The 24958-nt window shown below is 36.0% G+C and overlaps 1 protein-coding gene across 3 annotated transcripts in view; it reads left to right on the top strand.

Annotated features, from left to right (window-relative positions):
- The window catches only part of ROCK1 (Rho associated coiled-coil containing protein kinase 1), an 85781-nt gene that overhangs the window by 38411 nt on the left and 22412 nt on the right, over window positions 1-24958 (top strand). For all 3 annotated transcript variants that reach the window (XR_014226901.1, XM_082292654.1, XM_082292655.1), the window contains exons 5-23: window positions 330-505; window positions 3275-3359; window positions 4978-5122; window positions 5413-5551; window positions 5975-6066; window positions 6250-6409; window positions 8816-8882; window positions 12261-12349; window positions 13894-13942; window positions 14499-14634; window positions 14998-15089; window positions 15204-15450; window positions 16981-17087; window positions 18155-18305; window positions 19190-19350; window positions 20208-20392; window positions 21124-21193; window positions 22605-22699; window positions 23978-24143. Coding sequence is in view for 2 of the 3 variants with exons in the window: in XM_082292654.1 (XP_082148780.1) it covers window positions 330-505; window positions 3275-3359; window positions 4978-5122; window positions 5413-5551; window positions 5975-6066; window positions 6250-6409; window positions 8816-8882; window positions 12261-12349; window positions 13894-13942; window positions 14499-14634; window positions 14998-15089; window positions 15204-15450; window positions 16981-17087; window positions 18155-18305; window positions 19190-19350; window positions 20208-20392; window positions 21124-21193; window positions 22605-22699; window positions 23978-24143 (2412 nt within the window). In the remaining variant the exon portion in view is untranslated. The remainder of the gene's footprint in view (window positions 1-329; window positions 506-3274; window positions 3360-4977; window positions 5123-5412; window positions 5552-5974; window positions 6067-6249; window positions 6410-8815; window positions 8883-12260; window positions 12350-13893; window positions 13943-14498; window positions 14635-14997; window positions 15090-15203; window positions 15451-16980; window positions 17088-18154; window positions 18306-19189; window positions 19351-20207; window positions 20393-21123; window positions 21194-22604; window positions 22700-23977; window positions 24144-24958) is intronic.

The raw sequence follows: 24958 nt of genomic DNA, 5'->3' as shown, positions 1-24958 counted from the left end.
GTAAGAAAACAAGCATTTTGTCATCTTAATGTAATGAGCATTCTTTGAAATTATCTCAAAATTCATTGTACCAAATTCACTAATCTTGATTTGTAACCAGCACTTCTTCCACAGTAATGTAAAGGGATGGAGGATCTGGCTAAAATTTGCTCTAGAGGTTAATTTCTTTTTAGGAAGTCTGCAGGATAATGAGAATTGCTGCAGTAATTGTAGAAATTCTGTTACTTTGGAAATCAGTTTTCTCAGAAATGTCTTTGATTGCCAACAAGCAAAATATTAAAGATAACTGGAATATTAAGTGGCTTACTTTTTGTTTTTGCTTTTTGCAGTTATTTTACGCATTCCAAGATGACCGTTACCTGTACATGGTGATGGAATACATGCCTGGTGGGGACCTTGTGAATTTAATGAGTAACTACGATGTTCCAGAGAAATGGGCAAGATTTTATACTGCTGAAGTTGTACTTGCATTAGATGCAATTCACTCAATGGGTTTTATACACAGGTAAGAAAGAAGATGTTACATAGGGTTGTTTATTTCCTGATGCTACTGCAATTACTTCGGTTTAGGCAGTTTTAAAATTCAAGATATTACTTCCTTATTGTTGTTACATAATTATTCCATCTCACAAATTGCAAAGTTGTTGCCATCAGAAACTAAGTCTGAGGTGATACAGTAAAAGTAAAGGTTTTCATCAGGCCAGTGTTCCTCAGTTTGGGGAGCAATAAAATTGTCCCACTTTACCAAGAGATAACAAGAACAAAAATGGTATGAGCATGTTGGCCCCAAAATGGCTCTTTCCTTTTGATTAGAAAAAGCTGTTTAGGGAATTTGATCACAGTAGTATCCACTGTTAGGAATTAATTCTCTGCTAGGCATTTGAAGCCTCAGTGACCCATTATACAAGAATCTGTGAACAATGTGAGGAAAATTTCCCAGCCATATGTTTCCTTGTAAGGGGCAAGATGGAAAATTGAGATGCAGAGCAAAGGGACTTGTATTAGTTTCATATTATGTACTTGCCCTAAAGAGAAATGTAATAATTTCTCAGATAGGTTGAGAAGTTTTCTTTTTGGTATTTGAACTTGTATCTGTTGCTAGCCTTTTAAAAATTGTATTAACTAGGAGCAGAAGAATAACTTTTTTCAACCGAAAATACAGGAAGACTTTGAGAAGTGTGTGGTATACCCTATAGTATATACATTTTCAGTTTGTAATTTGGTCACAGGATCAGCATTAACATGTAAGCTTTTGCAAAAAAGCAACCACAAAGCAAAATAAATGACTAATCCATTGCTTGAGTAGGACCTAGAGCATCATTAATTATGTAGCTATGCTGAATCTAATGGGTAAATTATCTGGCTGAATGAACCATTTGTACGTGTGTATTGCAAGCTTTAGAAAGCAGGCATTAGAAGATGCCAGCAGCACAGCGAGGGTTTTTTTGTGAAAATTTAGATTATTTTGACACCAGGAGGTACTTTGGAATTTGTTTTTCCCTGTAGTTAATCTGTTCAACTCTGATGAATGAAGAGGAACTTAAGGAAAAATGAGCCTACTGCTTAATGGGTCAGGGACCAAGGGACAGAGGACATGGGAATGGCTGAGGCTGCTGCCTTTGCCCCAGCCTTCATTGAGAAGGTCTGGTTTCAGGCCTCTTGGGTCCATGTGCCCAGTGGTGGAGCTTGGGAGAGGGAAGCATTGCTCTGGCAGAGGAAAATGAAGCCGAGTCCTAGTTGTGCAAACTGAATGTATGTGCCCAAGGCACAAGGTGGGACATGCCAGGGGTGGTGAGGGAGCTGGCAAGCAGCCTTATGGTACTGCTTGCTGTCACCTTGGGAGGTGTGTGGGAATTGGGAGATTCCTGATGACTGGAAGGAAACAAATGGCACACCTGTCTTGCCCCAGGAAGGGCCAGGAGGAGAGAGTCAGAGGAGCTGAAGGCTAGCCAGCCTGAGGGCAGTTGAATTAAATTCTCAGGAAACCATTTCTGAGCACAGGAAGGTGATTGTGAACAGCCTGCATGGATTTGTGAAGGGAAATGCAAGTCTTCCCAAACCAGTTACCTTCTGTGTTGAGATGATGGGCTTCACTGGTGAGGCAGAGTGTTTGTCTTGACTTTAGCGAGGTTGTAGATGTAGGCAGGTTAGAAAGGTACAGTTTTAACAGGTAGAACTGTCTAGATACTGTTTGAATAGATTGTGCTGTGCAGCAACAATCAGCTACCAGCAGCTCCCCAGAGGTTTGATACTGGGATTAGCACTGTCTCTGTTCACAACATGAACAATGCTCAGGCAAGACAGAAAGCATTAGTCCCCAGTGGCCCAACAGGACTTTATAAAAAAGGTGGAGCCAGACTTGAAAAGATGAAAGGCAATGGATGACACAAGTTGCAGCAAGGAACTATAGCTATTCATTAGGAGGTTTTTTTTTTCCACTATGGGGAGGTCAAACAGTACAAGAGAGAGGTTATGGAATCTCCATCCTCAAAAAAGAAAGAAAAAAAAAAAAAGAAAACTTGCCTGGATTTGACTTTGAGTAACCTAATGTAACTTTGAAGTTGAATCTGACTTTGTAGCTATACATCAGGCAGCTAACTGAGAGTCTTACAAAAATCTCTCCCAATCAAAATTATTCTGTGAGTCTACTGGTACATTTGCACTACATTTCATCTGATGGTTATGACCAGAGTTCTCCTTTTAGGTCTTCGAAATATACTTCTCCTGAAATTTGTGTTACATTATCTTGATAATTGTTTCTTACTGCTATTCTGCATCAGTATATTCAATAACATCAACATGCTGCACTTTACCAGTTACTTTATGAAAACTTCTCCAGTGAAAGTACTTGATGGAGAGGAGTATAAGTTAATGCTCCTCTTGAGTCATGGGAAAATATTTGTTCACAATAATAGACTTTTGAAAATGACATCCAGTTGTTGAAATAGAAGTGGTACAGAAAAGAAGCTGTGTTTTCAATGCCTTTTTGACGTAACCAGTGAGTGTTTTTTAGGAACTTGAAGTTCAAGATCAGTGTCCAGATCTGTTACATTTGATGACTTTGAGGCTGTATTCTCGTGTGGTCTACTTTTTAAAAATGCAATCTGCGTTGGTCATGATACTTAGAGAAATCAGAAAAAAATGGAGGCAGCAGTGGTGCTTTAATGTTGCTGTTTTTCCATGCAATGTTGCTGAAAAGCAGTTGACTTCCATTGTTTTCATAAGTTAAATGGATTTTTTTTATTTTTTAAAATATGTATTTTTCTTCTTTCAGAGATGTGAAGCCTGATAATATGCTGCTAGATAAAGCTGGTCATTTAAAATTAGCAGATTTTGGTACTTGTATGAAGATGAACAAGGTAAATGTGTTTGTATTTTCACTTTTATGTTTGTGAAAGGAAAACATACTTAAAAGTGATAAAAAAAGATACTGAAAAGTTTTAAGCTAGATAAGAAGAATGTAAAGTTCCACTCTGCTCTCTTACTGTTCTTCATGGTCTAGTGAAAGAAACTAGATGATCCTTAAGGTCCCTTCCAACCCAAATCATTCTGTGATTCTGAGATTCATGCCTCTTATTCAGTGACAGTGTAAAGTGCAGAAATGGTTCTTCAAGTACTGTTTTCGAAAGAAACTTTCTGAAGTCAAGCCGATTGTCTCTAGATGCTTGGGGTTATTTCCTTAAGTCTTTTGGTATGAAAAGTTAATGCAAAGAAATGAGATGATTTTTACATAGTGTGCCAGAAATGAAAGAATCAAAACTGATGTGCCAGTTTCTGAATACCAGTTGTACTTATTAACCTTTGCTGACGTAGCGCGAAGACAAATCTGAAGGAAAGAGGTATCATAGAATTATTTATTTTTTAAAAATGTATTCTCAAGTCATTAAAAAACATGTTTTGCAACAATATTCGAATACTCTGTAGCACTGTTCCCTACACAAAACCGACTTGTTTGTGTCAGCCTGTGCATATATTTGAGGAACACGTGTGGTGGAAGTCTGAAATGCATGGTACTTAGTGGAGTTGGTGTAATATGTACAGTATGTTCTCACCATATTCCATTGGATTTGAGTAAATTACTGTACTTAGGTGCTGAAAAAAAGGCGCCAATGAAAACCAAGTGCAGGTTATTGCGTACAAATCCTAGTAGTCTTGAGCCTCGTCTTGGTTCCTCTAGTCTTTTGAAAGAGAAAATTTACTCTATAGAAGAAAAGCTGCTCAGCATAGGAGCTTAACTTAGGATTTGCTGCATATGCAACGCTAGATTGGCATTTATTTTATTTGCTTAGTTATATATTTTTATGCAAATTTTTCTACTGATCAGTTTCTAGGAATGGCATAGGATTACTTCAGAAGTGCCGGAGTGGCACTGGAAAAGGGTGTGTGGTTGCGGCTTCAGCATTCTGGATGACAGCTCCAGTGTGACTGATCTCAGTTCTGCCAGCCCTTTCTCAGGGGTGTGAGGAACATCAAACATTCTTCTCACCTGTTACCTGCTTTGAAGTCTCCCTTCTTAGGTTTTCAAAGCCTTATCTACCTTTAGTCTTCCTAGCATTCTGTATCTTGCGTCAGAGGCCAAAAACTTGCAGTTCAGCTGTTCCTGTTATCAAAATCCCTAATGTTGACCCATTTATGCTAACAGAGGAGCTTTCACTGTTTACAGTACATCCTGTCAGCAAATGACACATTTCTATTTATACAGGCATGAGTGGCTGTGTGGTGTGTACAGGGCCTAGATGCAATTCTGATTACTTCTTGGATACTAACTGAGGTTTTTAAAGTAACTTCCATTGTGTTTGACAGATCTAGTGCTTTGTTCTGGTTTTAGCAGCTTAGACTTCAAAAATACAAAAAATCCATTTAAAAAAGAATGTTTGTTGACAAAATTTGATGTGGATCTGTTGATGTTGCTTAGGCTGCATAAACTCATGGAACTTTCTGGCAATTTGGGCCTGGCTGATTTCATCTCCTTTGTAGGAAGGAATGGTACGATGTGACACGGCTGTGGGAACACCTGACTACATCTCTCCTGAAGTACTGAAGTCCCAGGGAGGGGATGGTTACTATGGGCGGGAATGTGACTGGTGGTCAGTTGGAGTCTTCTTGTATGAGATGCTTGTAGGTGAGTAGTGGGATCATCAAAATAGACTGCACTACACTACTTAAGTAGGATCCCATGTTAAAATCACTCTTGTTTTTAACATTATTACTCTTCTGGCATAAGCTGTGGTTTACAGATCCTGGTATTTACAGAATATATTTTAGGAAACTTCTGGTAGAGTTCTCAAACATTTGTCCTTGCCTCTTGTTCGCTTGATTGCACATATTGTTGTATATGTAATTCAAATATTGCAAATCAAGTCTACAATAATTTTGATCTGCTTTTTAATGTTCATCGTTCTGCTTTTTCAGGCGATACACCTTTTTATGCAGATTCTTTGGTTGGAACGTACAGTAAGATTATGAACCATAAGAACTCCCTTACTTTCCCTGATGACAGTGACATTTCTAAAGAGGCAAAAAACCTTATTTGTGCCTTTTTAACTGATAGGTAAGATTTGTATTTTACTCATCATGAAAGTAAGCCTTCATTAAGAATAATTCTTGTCATGTTGAAGGAAAATGGGTATTTGTTTTGTGTGCATTCTTAAACTGCTCAAGAGAAGTGAAATTCTTATTACTTGGGCAGGAATGCAGTATAACAATTTGGCAATTGCCTGAGCTGTCCATGATGGTGGAAACAGAAGCAGCAGAGCTGCTTAGAGACAAAAGTTAAACCCAAACTCTGTTCTGAAATGTAGCTGCTGTGGTCATATAGATACATTCTTATGAAAACTTTTGAGTTACATCTGCGTTTTACTCGAGCTTGAGCGGTATTTTACTGTCTTTGTTGTTAGATTATGCCTTAAATTGAGTCTTTCCTTCAGAATAATTTATGGAATCTCACGTGTTTAATCAAAATACTCTTTAACAGGGAAGTGAGGCTAGGACGAAATGGTGTAGAAGAAATTAAACGGCACCTTTTCTTCAAAAATGATCAGTGGGCTTGGGAAACACTCAGAGACAGTAAGTACAGTGCTTTTCTCAGAAATGGTGGTCTGGTTTATGTATGTATCATGTTAGCAAAAGGACTCTGGTTTATTTTGTTTAAAGGAGTTTAAAGTTGTATTTACTCTATACCAAGCAAAAATTTTTTAGTGATTTGAGTACTATAATAATTATTATCATAATATTTTGCATTTTTTCTAGCTGTAGCGCCAGTTGTGCCTGACTTAAGTAGTGACATTGACACTAGTAATTTTGATGATCTGGAAGAAGACAAAGGAGAGGAAGAAACATTTCCCATACCAAAAGCATTTGTGGGCAACCAGCTTCCTTTTGTAGGATTTACATACTACAGCAACCGTCGGTACGTATGCAGAAACCAAATTAACAGTGTATTCTTTTTTTTGGCACTGTTTCTGACTCTTACCAACCATCATTTAGATTTAAGTCTATTCAGATCCTTACTAATCATTCAGAATACTGAAAATTGCTCTTTTAATATTTTAACAATGATAACCAGTACTGCTAGGCATCATTACCTTAAAATATCACATTGTGTTGTTAAATGTCCTATTCTGCACTGAGAAGATTTTATAGTGATGCTGCAGAAGCTGAGCAGGAAAAATCCACTGTTGCCACTACTAGGCAGAGCTGTCTGCAGAGCACTGAGTTGTGTGTGTAGAGTCATGAATCAGGGTTTGAAAGTCCATTTGTTTTACTGCAAATTACTGTCCCTGAGCTGTATATGAAGTTTCCATACTTTACATCAGTGTTTTAGTGTGCAGTAAATTAAACCTTGGCTTACTAGCAATATTTCCTACTTGCCTGCTTTCTGCTTCATAATTTTTCTTTTTTTTTAAGTACACATTCACTGCAGAGTGAGATTGTGATGCTTTATGGTTTTCACTATTGCTTGAAAGACTTCTAAACTACATCAGTTAAAACTGTATTAATTCATGCTTTCAGTAGTCATTATTATTGTAGGCCCTATGGTTAGCTATATCTACATTCAAAAATCTCAATAACTCTTTATTACTTGGAAAGCTGCTTTTAATTGTGGTGTCAGGCTTAAAATGGGCTAAAACTTCTACTAGAACTGTCAGAGACTGTTAGTTTTAGTAGCATTTCTGGATAGGAAAATCTTAAAGGAAATAAATCTGGTTTTCATCCTTGCATAGAAGAGGAAACAATTCTCCAAGCTTGTGGTGAAATTCTTTCCATCTCTGCAAAGAGTTGGATTTGTTGTTACTTTTTGCCATGGTAAGGTGTAGAAGGACTTGCAAGCTTTCCATACACTTTGGGTGAGTTCAGCAGTTCAAGAGTTTCACCTACTGTTCCCACTTTAGTCTGTAACTTTGAAAAGTTTTAATTTTTGCCTTTCAGGAATATTTTGGAATATATTGTCAAGAAGTAGCATTTTACGAGCTTGTTAGTAACAGAATTTCTTCCTTCCCCGTTTTCCTATTTGGGTGACAGTACCAGGAATTTAGAGAACTAAGTGGCTGTGTTCTTGCTGTCACTGAACAGCTCTGCTCCTCCCTGCTACTATCATAACTTTGTAGGCTTACTAGAACTATAATGCTGGCCTAGAATTGAATTTTGTGCTGTGATATTCTGCTGTGGTGTGATGGTCTTGAAAACTCTGAAATGACTAGTCATGCTTGCTAAACCTGTAATCATAACTTTTGTTTTCTTTTTGTACTGAAAACAATTCAAGTATTAAAAGAAAAATAAATCTGTATTTGGCCATTTTAACACAGGTTTTGGAATACCAGCTGAGAACGCTTTGTAGCCCTATCTGGCTTGTGAGTTCTCTTCTAGATTTGATGGAGCTGGTGCTGTGCCTAAGTATCACATTCTCACTGCTCAACAACCCTGGTGTGTAAAATATGGTGGCTTCTTGTGCTCCAAACAGCAAGACTGATTCTATAAGGAAACAGCTTCATTTCCACTTTGTCATTTGACTGTCTGAAAGCTAGCCTGATGTTTAATTTGACCATGGTTTGGAGATGCCTTTGATTTTACCCTCCTTGATCTTTTGGAGAGGTTTTTTTGCATCTGAAAAGATCCACGTGAAACAAAAAGAGGATGTGTCCATCTTTCGCAGCTCATGTGTTGGAGAGTTATTCCTCACATAATCTGATGCCCTTAATAGATACTTTGTCTCTTTAGAGCAGTTACCAGGCCAAGAATGTCACATCAAATACCAAAGGAATTTTAAAATAGTAATTTGTATTTGTTTACCTGACTCTTTAGAATCATCACAACTAGAAATTTATGGTATTTTTAGAAAACATTTATGTAAAATGAGAACACTGGCTTCAGGGCAAACTTTTTGTGTGTGGAACTCTTAGTAACTTTGTTGAAAGTCACACAATCTCTGCAGACTTTGCTTCATTATTGCTACTTGCTGCATAAGTGCCTGAGTAAATATTTATGGGATGGAAGCCAATGAGAGTGTTGTAACCAAGGAAAGCAAAGTTTTTTTTAATTATTATTTAAAAAAAGAAAAGTGGTTGTATTAGTATTTGGCAGAAATCCTTTTTTTCTGGAAGCCTTCTATTGCAGCTTTCTACTTTAACCTTTATAATAAATTGAATTTTTCAATTATATGTGCTCAAATCTGATTATGTTTCTATTTGATTATCCATATTTTGGAGCAATAAATCTGGGAGTTATATTTTAGGATGTCTGTATTATCTTAATCTTTTTTTCATAATCTTGCCTTTAAACAGCTCTTCAAATACAACTTTAAAAAATGTTTTTGCAGGTATTTAGGTGTCCCTGCAGAAAATTCCAATGATAACAGAACAGGCTCCAGTGTGGACAAAAGTGTGGTATGTCTTCATATTTACTGTATCCTAATAAAGAGTCTACTGCACATATAGGCATAAACTGTTTTGAGTTAGAAATGTTTCAAGTTGTCTCAGTGTTTGGGATATGAGAAATCGATGCATAATTTTTAGCTCTTTAGTATGGCCTCCCTAATAAAGCTATTGGAAAAGCAGAATTTCACTTCTTAATATAACATTGATTTTCCTGAATTGAGTAAAATAGCCAAAATGTTTTGTGGAAAAGGATTCACAGTTTTTATCTTTAGAAATATCAAAGTGCTTGTGCAGTGGTTTTTAGAGTACCTTATCAATCCTGGGTATCTTTGTGGCAACCATGGGGAGTCTGGACTTCCAGTGAACTAAGTGGGAGGTGGAAGATAATGTACCAAACTTGGGCATTCTGCTCCTTCACAAGCCTTCCCCACAAGCTGTTGGGAGTTGGGGCATTGAGGATCTGCATTTCTAGAGCAGTTCACCTAGCAAGAAATGGTCAGGAATTCTTTCTTGGGAATACTCGTTCCCAAGCATCTTGGCAGTCAGGTTTCCGGGAAGATATGCTAAGGTGTTTGAGACTTGGTTGAATGCTTGGATTTTATGTAATCTCTGATATAAATCAAGCTATTCCCTGAGACTGGTTTGATATTTTACAAATTACATTCTTTCCAGAAGAAAGCATGGTCAAAAAATTAATAATTAACTCTAAAAGAAATCTTGGCTTTGACTATGATCTACTTTGTTAGTATAGTTTTCTGTTTTCTGTTGAGAGTAGAAGAGATACTGATTTGTGTTCCCTTTTCTCTTAAACTGGCAATAAAAAGGTTTAAGGACACATGGCACTACCCAGAGAAAATTTGTACAGGGCAGGGGAACTGATTATGTCCTTTATTGGGCAACTGAATTTATTCGTTGAAATGGCTTGATTCGTTTTGTATATGGATGTGTTTGATATATTCTCTTTTCCTAATAAGCATTTGACTGTTGATACAGTAAAATTTAAAACCAGAGCCAGACTTTCAAATATTTGAAAATACTAAAAACTGTGTGCTGGCTTTTGGTTGACTTTGAAGAGAGGTACTGAATGGACTTGGCGTACTCAGTGGAATACTACTCAGTCTGTAGTTAAAGAGCCCTCAATAGTCCTGTCCATATTATCAGACATATTTGAATGTCTTGTGATTTTAGCAGTTTTGGGAGGTGAAGGTCTGGAAGAATTTAAGTGTAGGAAGGTTTAAATAAATGTTGAGTCTTTACTACAAGGTATTTTTACCCCACAGTTCTTTCTCAGCTGTTTTTCTTTCATTACATGCTGTAATGAAAATGGTAATGTTGACACACTGTTAGCAAATTAATTAGTTCTGGAAATATAACACAAGGTGTCACCTGGTCTCTGCATTTTGACGTACTGAATGTCTTCTGGGAGAGATATGAGTGCCACAAATTTCCAAGAAATCGATTGTTTTGCAAGTGTGTAAAACTTCACAGAATTAGACCATGATATTGTGCAAAAATGGAATTCAATGTCTGATTGCTTACTTTGGTTTAGTGCTGCCATAACCACCTGGAAACAGTTAGATTTTCAGAAAAAGATGATTAACAGATGCTTTTGCACTGGATCTTAAGTTTTCTTCATTGCTCAGGGTACAGAATCAGACTCACTATGCTGTAGTGATTAAGAAAAATGAAACACTATGACAGTTCCAGAGGGATTTTTCTTGACTTCTCTGCTGCAGACAGACTTTCCTATACATTCCTATACTTTCCTCCCCTGCTTCCTACTCAAAATGGAAACTGAGAACAAACTAAAACTTAAAGGAGTGCTTTTATACTGAGTTAATTGTAACTCAGGATTTTCTTGAGGTATTCTTTAGTCTATTGATAGCAGATTGTGCAGAACTTTGTCCGGAAGCCTGTTGTCTCTACTGATATAATTAGATTGCTCAGCAAGCTCAGATGGGTCCCCTGGGGTCCAGCCTGATGTGAGAACATGCAGAGACGGAGAAACGCAAGAGGATGCGATAGCAGTCCAAGCTAGTAGGAGTCAGTACAGAAATGCCTCAGTTGCCAGATGTCTTTTTAGACTTGTTTCTCATCTATCCCATTTAGTTCCTCTGTGCACCCTGTCTGGAAGGGCTGTAACATGAATGAAAAGAAATGGAAGAGCAATTACACTGAAACTTCGTTATCCTGTTTTGGGGTGTTTGCTGCAGTCCTTTCTTATTAAAGTGAGAGCCTGTAAATAGTCTTGCTTCTTGCTTTATTTATCAGTGGTTCATACCAGAGATAAATCCTTTGTGTACTGGTCCTTCCTTTTTCCTTAAAGTTTAGATTTAGAGGCCATCTCTTGTTTTTAACTACAACTATTGTTTGATGCACATAGTATTGTGTTCTATGTCACACCAGTAATTTGTTTTCCAGAGCTGCTCTGTTAAGTGCCGAAATGTATAATTTTTGGATTTTTTTTGAGATTTTGGAGTTGAAATGGGAAACAAGAAAGGAAAGGATCAGAACCACTTGAATATGTTGCTGTGAAGAGAGTCTAGATTAGGAATGTAGTGCTTCTCTATGGAGTTCCAGAGCATTGAGGGAAATGTGGAAAAACTAAATAGGCCGAAATCCTGACAATATCAGTAGAAAGGTGAATGAATCAACACAAGGTTGACTTAATGAGCTGCCTCAAAGCTGACACCATCACGTTAACTGAGGATTTTAATGTTGGAATGGGATTATTGTGCCTAGATATTCAGTGGAAAGTAGATATTTTGAGGCTACATGAAAAGAATGAATTTCTGAGTTTATCCTGCTGGCAAACAGTACGTGCTATGCCGTAATGTGCTGTATTAACATCTGAAGTTTGTTACTATTTTTCAAACCTTAGTACAGTTCTAGCTGTAAAAATGATCTCTGGCTAAAGAGATGGTAAGAGCACTTTCTCCCCATTGCCAGTAACTGACAGGCCTGGTTCTGCTTCCTGAGCTTGTTGGGAGCTTGAAGATGCATTGCAAAATACATGTGGTGATTCATGCTAGAAGAAACTTTGAGACTAACAAAAGTGCTTTCTTACATCTATGTAGTAATGTCTTTAGTAAGATTCCAAAGAAATGTAAAAACAAGGAGGATTAATGATTTAGCTTAGCCCTGTAAATTTTGAAGATATCCTAAAATTTCATGTGCATGCAAATGAAAAAACTGTGTTATTTCTTGTAACTAAATTTTGGGGCAGGGAGGGAGGGACATGCATCACATTTCAATAAGGTAAAATGTCTTTTTGGTAGAAGAAAGTAAGCTGTGATACGATGCAAGCAGAACTGAATATTATTAAGTACTTCTTTAAAGTTTCTAAATTTAATGCATGTTCTTTCATGTACAAATATATACTTAAAGCTGGAAAATATGCAGAAGATGATCTATGACTTAGAAGAACAGCTACATAATGAAATGCAGTTGAAAGATGAAATGGAGCAAAAGTGCAGGTAAGACTTTGAACTTTAATTGTTTACATAATTTAAATGTATCTAACACTTCAGTTTTGTGTTACTGCTTTAGGGATTACCAGGATAACACTAAGAATAGTATTGTAGTTCTCCAAGGGAGTTCCAGGCACAGCATTAAGTAATTCTAAAATTTTCTTGAGTATAGTATAAAGAAAATGTTTGGGTTTTTTTTTTTTCATTGGCATCCATGTAACACGTTCTTTCTGAACACTTAAGTGTTTGAGTTTACCTGATATCTCTGTATTCAGACGTTTTATTGGACTGAGGTACACACTCATCATTCTGATTTCTTTGAAAATGTGAGATTCTGTATATATGGCTTGTATTGGGTTATTAAAATTAATTAGCTGTTTTCCAAATACAGGGTACTTGTTGGAAAACCACTTTTTTTTCTTCTATGACTGACGTGTAAGAACAACTATTTGCTTTCTAAAATCCTGTTTCTACCATGTTGAAGAAGCATTTTTCTTGCAGCTACACTTATGAACAAACGGTTGAGATTATTCTTTTCTGATAATCAGGCATTTTTACTCAGTCATGCAAACTAAATTCCCCTTCAGTTAGCTTCTCCTTTTGAAGTCTTTTCCTGAAGGATTAAATAATACTAGGAGGCAACACTAGGTATAGCATACAGGAAGAATTTAGACTTGTGAATTAGAACCATAGTGCGTAGCTACACAAGCTCTTTAGGTGTAAACTGGTAACCGAAGTAGTCTGGTGGGAATTTAGGCTGTGTGCCACTGTTGCACTGTTGGGATGTTCTGATTGCTCTCCACAAGCAGGGCATACATTCTTGAGGGATACTCAGTAGCTGTCTCCCTGCAGTGCTGCTGGAGTTGTCAGAGCACAACTGTGTCTTCTGGTACGTCATACCATTCACTGTGGAGTTAGTAGACAGGAGACAGAGGCAGTTACAACAGTTATCATTTTTTGTACCTGCCAGGTAGCCTTGTCTGGGTCCTTTTTGTTGCCTCTTTGAAGAGGGATAGCTGCCTCCAAAAATGCAATGGATGCGTCAATGTTATGGCCAGTTAAATGAGGTTTTACTGTGTGTTTTGCCTCACTCTCTCTGTAGTCCAGCATTCTAATACATTGCTTCAACAGAGAGACTTCCAAATAATATTATTCATATACCTTTATCTGTAGTAGGGAGCTGTCTACTGTGGAATTAATGAACTATTGTAGATATTTGGAAGTCACAACTAGAGGAAGTTTTTGCAGCTTACCAGGGTGTTCTAATCTTAAGGATAACCTGTTGTGTACATACACTGTTTTTTGCAGATTAAGGGATAAAATGTGGCATCTAAAGTTTTTGCATATTTAATCTGCTGCAAAACTGATAAATACTTAGTGATGCATTTTACAAATTATTTGCAGTGATTGATTGTCTTCAGTTTTAAATGTTCATTACAAAATAACTTTAGTCAAATTATAAATGTTCACTTTAGTAGTAGTCACAAATCATTTCATTAGAAAAACAGTATGTATAATGTATCTATTAAATGATCTTGTGTTATTTTTAGATCTTCAAACATAAAGCTAGACAAGATAATGAAAGAACTGGATGAAGAGGTAATGTTTTTTCCTCACTGAAGCTGGCTTAATTGGCTAAAGAGTGGAGTTAGGAATAGTACTTTTATGACTAAAACAATTGTTCTGTATTCAAGTTTGAGACCTAACTATCATGTTTCAATACATAGCATTGGGAGATAATATTTTTATTTGTACACGTGTTCAAAAACTTTTCTTTCTGTAAGTCATACTGATTTCTGTTTACTCTGGTAATTATTTTGCTTAGTCTTGCTCACTGCAATTTTTCTGGAGTTTATCAAAATCAATTACTACAAAAATAAAGCTTATTTTCTATTGAGTCCTTCTCTTGTCTCTTGATAATAATTTTGTAGCTACTTTAGATGTAATCATGCTAACAACAATTTTTCGAGTAATTGTATAAATTTGTCATGTAGAAGTTAAAAAAGCCATCTTTTCTGAAAACCTTTCCAAGAAAGCCAGAAATTCATTCATTGAAACAATGCATCAGTTTCCTTGTTTAGTTAGTTGCAGAGATACTGATTTAGGGATCACTCCTTCAAATGTAACTATAAAATACCAATTCTTTGAATTTTAGGGAAATCAAAGAAAGAACTTGGAAACAACAGTGTCTCAGATTGAGAAGGAAAAGGTGGTATTACAACATAAGATAAATGAGTACCAAAGAAAGTTTGAACAAGAGAATGAAAAAAGACGTAATGTAGAAAATGAAGGTACGCAATATTGTCCAAACATTGGTACTGATAAGGTATATGATGTGTTTTGGAGAATAATTTAGTATCATAGTATCTTAAGTGCTATGCAACTTCAAAGAAAAGGGATCTTTTCAAATAATGAACACAGATTTTGAGGGTTTTTTTATTTGAACACAATTTTTTTGTTCTTATTTTTAACTTCTGTTCTCTGCACTGTGCATTGTTGGTCTGCAAGCACACAAAAAAATATATAAGAAGCAAAAAGTCAACAGAAGATCTATTAATGCAAAAAATATTTTTGAGAATGTTTGTGTAAAAAAACAAGAACAAAACCCTAAGAGTTTTTTAATATGCTGTATTGATAGTGCAATTTCTCTTTAGTGTCCACACTAAAAGATCAGATGGAAGACTTGAAAAAAATCAGCCAGCATTCACAGATTTCAAATGAGAAGATAACACAGCTACAAAAACAAGTATGTTTTTTGTGTTCTTTGTCTTCATTATTTCTTAGATTTGAGCATTCAAATGTAGCAAAAGTGGTTCCATGATCTTTATATTTGAGAATCTTGTCTGGTTTGTTTTAACAGCTAGAAGAAGCAAATGATTTGCTGAGGACAGAATCGGACACAGCTGCAAGACTGAGAAAGGGTAACACAGAAATGAGCAAGTCATTAAGTCAGGTTGAATCACTGAATAGAGAACTGCAGGAAAGGTGCAGAGTTCTGGAAAGCACAAAACTGCAGGTGGAGAAAGATTATTACCAACTACAAGCAGCTTTGGAGTCAGAACGAAGGGACAGAAGTCATGGATCTGAAATGATTGGAGAACTACAGGGTAATTATTCTGAATTTATACTTTACCAAAAAAAGTTGTGATAACCCTACTTAAGTGGAGTACAGTTTGATAACGGGAGGAAAGCCAACCTGCAAACAATGCGTGACTGAACAATTTCTGAAGATTGGATCTGGCTTCCTGATCATGTTGAGCAGCTCTTGGGAGGGAAAGAGAATATCAAGATCAAGGAGTGTCAAACACTGTGAGTCTGGGGCTGCCCTGACTAAAAGTCTTGAGTCCAGTGGTGCAAAAGTATGAAGAGCTGATACAGTGCTAGAGAGGATGCAGCCTGTCTTACTGCCTTGTGCAGTAGCCAAGTTGATATATCGTGCATTTTCTCTTCTTTCATTTGTGGAGAAAGCTTTTTTTTTTTATTAAATTGCATTTTTCTTTTATGATGATTAGACATTACTTTATAAGCAAGGTTAAGAGCACCAATAAGGGATGCAGAGGTGGAATCCCTTTTTTCAGGATGCTTGAAACTTTCTACTATTTGTACTGATTCTTCATACTAGGAGCTATTCAGATGCATTAGTTCACGATTGTGCCTGTGCTAATGGACCCTGACTCTTAACTTGCCATTTTGAACCAACTGTGTGCAGTATTGAGTTTCCATGAAGTGCAGGCTTTTGATGAGGACTCTCCTTTCCCTTCTAAAAGGGATCCTATAAGACAGAGACATTTTACCAGGGCCTGTAGTGACAAGGGGCAATGGTTTTGAATTGAAAGAGAGTAGATTTACATTAGATACAGGAAGAAATTTTTAACAATAAGGATAGTGAGACCCTGGGACAGGTTGCCTAGAGAAACTGTTGTTACCTTGTCCCTGCAAGTGTTTCAGGCTAGGTTGGATGGGGCTTTGAGCAACATGGTCTAGTGAGAGGTGTCCCTGCATGTGGCAGGGAGGTTGGACCTAGGTGGTTTCCAAACCAAGTGATCCTACTTAGTATTTCATATAAACTCTTATGCCACACAAGGGTAGATGCTGTGGAGTTTGAGGAATAGTTCCTTTTTCCATGTCATAGCATTTAAAATCATATAGGATGGTTTTGGTTGGAAAAGACCTCTAAGATCATTGAGTCCAGCTGTTAACCCAGAACTTCCAGTGCCTGACTTCCCTATGGTTTGAGTCACAGGTGAATACATGTTGTGCTAGTACCCACAGATCTGAGACTGACATTCTATGTAATGTGCCTTATCTACACGTTAGTGAAGTTAGCATCAGGAAGGGTGCTTGTTCCATAGCATAGCAGAGCTTGGGTTAATGAGAGAAATTTTGAATATTAGATACTGGAAGTGATGGAAGGCAGTAACCATTTCTGCATGATTGGTTTTTGTGAATTGTTACTGATGGCGTGCATAAAGAGTGTCTGAAAAGGTCAGTTTCCCCTGCAATGTATGGCCTTTGCATGGCTGAAAAATTTGAAGTATTTGAAATATTTTATGGGCCCAGAAATCACTAAAAGTTCCAAAGCCAATTGATCTAAGTAAAGTAACTAATATTGAGTGGTATTTAATTTTTTGTGGCAGTTCGGATTACAACTTTACAAGAAGAAGTTAAAAACATTAAAAACAATCTTGAAAGAGTGGAAGTGGAAAGAAAACAAGCACAGGATATGCTTAATCATTCAGAAAAGGTATGGTGAAATTCTTTAGAGGCTTATGCTCTTTGTCAGCTTTTGACTATATTTTCAAATATTATTTATTGTTCTAAATTAGTCTTATGTTTAGATTAACTGAGTACTGCTAGTTTACGGTCTCATCAGGGTGGTCTCACAAGTCCTCAGGTAGTTCTTACTTGTAGCACCGGGCATAAAAATTGTGTTTGTCATTCACTATCACTGATTCAAGGATCCAGTCCTACTGCCAGTAGCAAGGAATTTTTTTTCTGTCTGCCTAACTATGACTGCAAAGACTTGCCTCTGAAAATCTATGAACTTTTTGAAAATCAGAATTTTTTTTCTGCCTTTACTGGATTTTAACTTGACTGGATCAGTGCTAGTTGAGCCTTTTGCTCAACTTTGGTGCGGCATTTTTTTCTGTCCTTCTGTCCTTCCTTCTGAGAATGTCCCCCTAACATCTCTGATCTCCTCCATGTGATGGAGAAACAAGAAGAGTGAAAGGGAATATTGCATCCCTTCTCCAGACAACTGCAGAGTTAACTCTCTGTAGTGAGGTCAGGTTAAGACTTGCTGTGCTGTGTGGTCTGTGCAAATAAACCAGAGATATGACTGCCAGTGAGGGAAGAGGTGAGCAATTCTAAGTTGTTGTTATGTGAAGGAGCCTTTCAAAGGCAAGTCCTCATCTCTCAAAGCACATCTCCAGTGCTTGTTTGATGAATTACTGTTAATGCCTGGCAATCCTAGCAATGAAATAACATGATTACATCCAGGTAACAATAATTCAGATTCCTCTGTGTTCTAGGATGTCAGTTCATTAGTTGTATGTTTCCAATTTAGGTGACTACTGATTATTCAAACTGAGTTGTTTTCATTATCTTAGAAATTCATTGACTACTGAAAAAAGGTTAATTAAATTTTTTCCAGAGCACTGAGTACAGTTTTGATCTGTTACTGTTCTTTACTAAGCATGGAAAATAACATTGATAATCTTTTGATAACAAAAAGTTAATACTAAAAAACAGAATAAAAGGGTGATTCCCTCATGTATTGCAGAAATCTGGTAACTTTTCCCTTATCTTTAGGAAAAGAATAATTTAGAGATAGATTTGAACTACAAGCTGAAATCCTTACAAGACCGGTTAGAACAGGAAGTCAATGAGCACAAAGTGACTAAAGCGCGGTTAACTGACAAACACCAGTCAATAGAGGAGGCAAGATCAGTTGCGATGTGTGGTAAGTGTTTCCTGCAAGTTTCAGGTAAATACGTAATAAAATGTGTTTTGATCGCGGTGTTTTAATGCACATTGTCTTACTACATAGTACTCTTGCACTAGTGTTTGATCCCTTGTGTAAAGAAAATGCGTACTGAAATCTTAAAATATGAAAACTACACATTTTAAATTATTTTCCCGAACATGCTATTTCATAAAAGTTGTATTGTTTCTTAATGTTTTGCATACCATACTTCAAAGCCTTCCTTGGCTTCTAAAATGCTATTGGATCTTGAAATGCTGGCTAATGCTAAACGAGATTGAAGGAATGCATTATCAAGAAAGATGTCTGAGTGTTCATTCCTGTGTAACTGCATAAAAAATACCAGAGTTGTATTAGGCTTGTCTGAAGTATAGGGAGAAGTTTCTTTTATAGATGTATGTACGTGAATCAAAGGTGTGTCTTGATCTCATAATTGAGTATGTCAGGTTTTCTCTGTGAAGGTCATCAGTACCTAAATGCGGTTTTTAGAGTTAAATAAATGGCAGTGTTTTTTTCTTTTGCTACTATCCATTCATGGAAATAAAACTTTGCCTTACTTCATAATGATTACTTCAGTAATCTGTGTTTTTTACTTCTTTCGCTGTTTATCTTTCAGTTGTCATGATAATGTTCCAGTGCTTTCTTTGAATGCAGATTGGAATTGTATTTCTTTTTTAGTGTTCCTTGTAATAGTGCCAGGATGTTTTTACTTAGTAATCAGTTGATCAAACAGCAAAAGAGCTTAGATAGCTGAAGAAAGGGGTCTGAAAAATATTAGGATATTTAAGACTGTTTGTACAAAAGCATGCTTGCAGATGCTACGTATTCATATTTGTTGTTTTTCTTTCCCTAATCTTTTTTAGAAATGGAAAAAAAGATAAGGGAAGAACGGGCAGCAAGAGAAAAGGCAGAAAATCGAATAGTTCAAGCTGAAAAACAGTGTTCCATGTTGGACTTTGACCTGAAGCAATCTCAGCAGAAACTGGAACATCTTCTTCAGCAAAAGGAGAGACTGGAAGATGAAGTAAGCAAAATGTTCATCACTAATAATTTTCTATATAAATAAGAAACTAGAGTTGCACTGAGAAATAGAAAATTAAATTAACTTACACTGATCTCCTTATAATAATACAGCTCTCAATAGAATTGAGGATAGTTGTTGGCCTAAGTGGGTTTAGGTAATTTCTTCTTGTTTCTTAGCTCTTACTTTCCTTACATATTTGAACCTCAATTCAATATAACACATTTTTTTGTGTTTTCTCTTTTTCTAAAGAAAAAATTTACTTGTGAATTTGACTGTGCAGCCTGGTTTACAGATCTGAGTTTGTGTTGTCTAGTTTGCATTCTTTCCAAAATTTGTTCAAGGAAATGCAGTTAGAACACTGAGTGTGAAAACTAGGTCTTAAGAATGATAGCTTCATCCTTACATTTTCTTTACAGGACAGTGGGAATGAAGTTTGTAACACCTCTCTTAGGGGTCATGACTCATGTAAATTAGCTTTTAGATAGTTGGTAAGCTGCATTTTTTTTCTAGGGTGAGAGGTTTTTAAAATCTGAAATCCATGGAGAGGTTTCCAGACAATTTGGGCTTCTTCAGTTGTTGTCCTTCAGAAAACAAATTGGGAATTTTGAAATAAACTAAAAATGGGAAAGCTTTAGCATCCTGCAGCATCATAGCCATAGGTTCTGTAAGGGCAGCATCTCTGTGTGAGATTGTTGCTCTGAAATATTGGGAGATTCAGGAATGTTTTGACATATGGTACGTGGTGTAGCATCTAGTTAGTGGTGTTTAATGTGAAATAATCCATATATGAAACCTCTTCAGCCACATGCAATTGCTTATTTAGCAAAGGCTCCTAAACTGAAATGTTTCTCATTTAGGTAAAGAATCTGACACTTAAGCTAGAACAAGAGACGAATAAGCGAATAATGGCACAGAATGAATTAAAGGCACAAGCTTTTGAAGCTGATAACTTGAAGGGTTCTGAGAAGCAGCTGAAACAGGAAATCAATACATTGTTGGAAGCAAAGAGATTACTGGAATTTGAGTTGGCTCAACTTGCAAAGTAAGTAAAAACCTGAAGTAAAATGGAAAAAATTGCTTAATTTTACATGTACTATTTTGCCTGTTTCTGCTAGTGAATAAAGTTCTCTGGTGCATAGGCATTTTTTCCTAAACTAAAAGAGTATTTTTAGCTTCATGTTATGATTCCTATGTAGCTGCATGTTATGATTTCTATGTAGCCTTCAGTGTTGGAATATTTTTGTTATGAGCTATGAGTCAGAACAGTTCTTGGCTCACCATTCTATGTTAAGGCACACACACATATATCTGTGTGTGTATATATATATATATGTGTGTGTATACATATATATATGCCTCTTTTATTTGAGTGACTTCTTTATGGATTGACTCCAGTGCTACTTACTAAATCATATGGGACTTTTAGTACATGGGAGTCAGTAGTTCCCTTTAAGTGCCTAATTAATTTTCTTAAGGTTTCTTGAACTGACATTTTTCATTAATTAGACTTCTATCATATATTCCTTCAGCTGACTTGATGTTTCTCCATCTAGAGTACTTCTCGGTTTCTAAATTACATACTGAAACAATCATCATTTTAGAATAAGAACTGTATTAAATCAGAATTTTAGGATGCAGCAAACTGTTGCTCTTTGTGAAATAATACTTATGCAAATGGAAGATCATTGTAGGATGCTGTCCCGGGTAGAAATTGTCTTTGTCTTTTGTTAGTACCTGACTTTTAAAATGTTTCCCTTTTTTATTCCTTCAAAGACAGTACAGGGGAAATGAAGGTCAGATGCGTGAACTTCAGGATCAGCTTGAAGCTGAGCAGTATTTTTCGGTAAGACTTGTAAGGAATTGCATCTGCTACATTTTGATGTAAAATCATTTAACAGTGAATAGTTGAAACTAAAATTGTTTTAATGTAAGTAACAGCCTGGCATAAGCCAGCAATTCAGAAAATCCTGCTTGAAATACAAATAAGGAACAAAGTATTAGAGAGCATTAGATGGTGTATCTAAAATGTTGCTTTGTTGTTTGTCAAAACTTACATTACGCTGAGTAACTCTTACCTGAATTATTCATCAGAGTTGTTCCTATCTTGAGGTTGGAAAGGGGAAATTTTTCTGATATAATTTCAGACTTTGTAGAGAGTTCAGAATCTCCAAACTTACTGGAAAATATTCCATGCTGTTGATCTACCATACATACGTTTAAGAACCATTGACAGTAGCATTCTGCATATATTCCTTTTTCTAAAAAGATACCTTCTCTTGACCTGAATCCCTGAAGAACCTTACTGGGTACTCCAGGTAACCAAAATGTGTATTTCATTAGATGTAGTGCGATCTGTTTCGTCTCTGTGAAAAGAAACAATAGCATGAGATTCTCTGTAACAACTGAAGTTCAAATACATTTGTGAATATGGACAGACTCATTTCACTTTGGGAAATAGTTTTAAATTTGGTTTTTCCTGGGAGAGGCAATAAAAATTTTTATGTTTACTAAACTGCATATGATTGTCATTTCATTATCTGTTACAGGGGCTTTTTGTGCATTTTTTCCATGGCATACTGCTAATAAGAAGATGCAGAGCATTGTGTTTCTCAGTTTTTTCTTTTTTCACTAACTTGTAGTTTAAATAAGACATTCATAATTCAGTCTGAATATTTAGCAAAAGTAGTTTACTGTAGAAGTTCAAATTTTAACTTTCAGAATTGCAGGTGATGTTAATAGCAATATAGTAATTAAAACCAGAAGTAATTCACAGAATTCATTCGCATAAATCAGGCCTCAGCTGAATCACTTACTAAGAGAAAGTTTGTGCAGAAAAAACTTAAGATTCTAAGAGAAAAGATACATTGGCACCAAGAGAATGCAACAGGTGAAAGCACAGAATGATATTAGGCTTGTTAGACAAACATTTTGAGACAGTGATACTTCAAGAGGATGCAGTTTTGTCCTGTTGTGTCCAGGAGACCTGCTCTGCTGTGTCACAGTGCCTCGTTTCTCTTTTGCTGCAGATGTATTTGTGCAGCTGTGTAGGAAAACAGATTAGAAAATTGAAAAGTAATTTGGTCATATCAGTTCTCTAGCCAGCAGAAACTGGAAAGAAGCATCAGGGAGAGGCAGTAATGGCAGTATTGGCATGTGTTGGGGTTTGACAAATTCAGACTACCTAGGCTGAAAACAAGGAAGAATTTCACTATGGAATTTGAGTAATGATTTCTTTTTTATGCTTTCTTTTACAGACACTTTACAAAACTCAGGTTAAGGAACTGAAAGAGGAGATTGATGAAAAGAATAAAGAAACACAAAGAAAAATGCAGGAGTTGCAAAATGAAAAGTATGCCCATTATGTTTCTCACATACACTTAAGTTTTTCTGTGGAATATTGTCTCAGTCATGAATACTTTGAATCAGATTTAAAATGTTTTAATTCCTTCAGAAAAAGGCCTCAAAAGTGTTCTGTAGCACACCTTGTAAATGGCAGATACATAAGATGTTACCTATACTGACACTCAAAGTCAAATACGGTTATTCATATTTGTTTTGGACATTGTAATGTCTGTAAGAAGAATAATGACTTCTCTGAGAATTTAGTAAGATTCAATAATTTGAAAAAACATTCTAATTTGCAGTAATCATATCACTTATCAACTTCTTTAATTTGATTATATTACCCTGATAATTACTTAATATATTTCTATGTCAGTAAAATAATTTGAGAAAAAGGTAACGAAAAGTCTTTGCATTTGAAATTTAGTATATTTCTGATTACAGCAAAAATTGTTATTTTAACGACCATTAATTGTGATGTACTATTTTCTAAGTTATATAAGAAGAAAAAATTTTAAGCTTTTTAAGGTTTTTCCAATTTCTTAATTTATTTCATAAGCTGAAGGAGACTGTAGCCTCATGCATGAAGTACAGTTTTTTCTAAAGTCTGTGTCTCTTGTTCTGCTTGAGCATCAGCATTGAAAAACTGAGGTTATGTACAGTGTTCTTTTTGTACAGCATTTTGGTGGGCTAAGAAAGGGAGAAAGAAAAGATATTGTGCTAATAAATATGGTGTAGGAGGAAAATACATGTGTTTCTGCAAAGTTGTTCAGAAGTGGTAACCAACATAAAAAAATGGGGAGGGAAGAGAAGGTAGCCAAGACTTCCCTTATTCTTCTTGGGGTTAATTATTTATTTTCTTACTTCTTTTTATAGATTCTCTGTATTCTATTCCCTCACTATTCTCTGCAATCTTATGTTTATCATTAATGTTTCTCACTTGGATATAACTATGGGAATTGTGATAATGGGCAAATGTGGGTTAAGTATCTTTTGATGGGACCACTCTGTACGTGTAATTCAATTTTATTTTCTGTTCCTGAAAGGGAGGAGAATGTGTCTTGGTATTTCATGGATGATTGAAATGTTAATGAAATAGTGAGCTTGCTGCTGTAGCTTGTGTGGACCATCAAAAGATACAAGTGTACAGAATGAAGTTTTATAACTCTTGCTTGTCTTAAGAAACTAAGATAATGACCATTAGCTGAGTGATATAATTTGGGTTTGATAGTCTTAATGAAAATTTGGAATGTTTTGCATAGGCATCTTAATGTCCTTTTTACAGAGAAGCACTCGCTACCCAGCTGGATTTAGCTGAAACCAAAGCTGAGTCGGAACGGTTGGCACGGGCACTCGCTGAAGAACAGTATTATGAACTGAATCAGGAAAGCAAAAAAGCTGCATCAAGGCACAGGCAAGAATTGACTGATAAGGACATCATCATAAGAAGGGTAAATTAACTGTTATCAATACCTGTATAAATCCCTTCCAACTGGAAACAGAAATTCATAGCTTTAATTTTTAAAGTCTTGTTGTGATAGTAAGTGATAATTAATTAAATATCTTAAGTTTTGGGCTCATTGGAACCTTAAACATTTAATTTCATCATGTGACCTCCCTAAAAAGCAGAATTCATTAATCTGAGGTGAAGCCAGAAAGAAAATCAAGTGAATGTCTATAATTCAGTTATTAAGCCTTTTGTATTTACTTCTTGTCATTGCCAAGTGTATTACTGAAATCTTGTAGCTTTGTGGAGCAGTGTATTAGAGACTCTTACTGAAAAGTAACTTAGTCTTTAAAAAAAAAAACAAACCCACTTCAGAGTCACAAAAACCCACAAGCCAAAACTCAAACTGTAATTTTTGAATACGCTTTATAGCATAACTTTTGGGTGTTGGTATGAGCTTGATAAATCTTTAACTGAGAAGTCTCAAATAGGATGCCATATGTACCATAGTTATTTTATCATTGTTGTTTTTTCCCATTTAGCATCAGCTATGCATGTTTTCTTAAAAAATCCTGGGGGTGTAAAGCTCCAGATGTAACTGAACTTGGCTCAGTTGCTCAAAGCTTTCTGTTAGTGCTACCGTGGATATTCCATCCCTGTGTAAAGATAGTGCAAATAGTGTTTGTTTCATGAATTTGCTTTTATAAGCTTGAGATCTCCATAATACCACCATTTCTTAAGCACCATTTAGAAGACTATTTCTGTGGCATCAAAGGAATACCTTCTTGCCAATATCTTTCTTGGTTTCATATATTCTGA

Source organism: Coloeus monedula (assembly GCF_965178545.1).
Source record: "Coloeus monedula genome assembly, chromosome: 1".
NCBI lineage: Eukaryota > Metazoa > Chordata > Aves > Passeriformes > Corvidae > Coloeus > Coloeus monedula.
The sequence above is the reverse complement of the archived record's forward strand: the minus strand, read 5'-3'. Positions and strand labels throughout refer to the sequence as shown.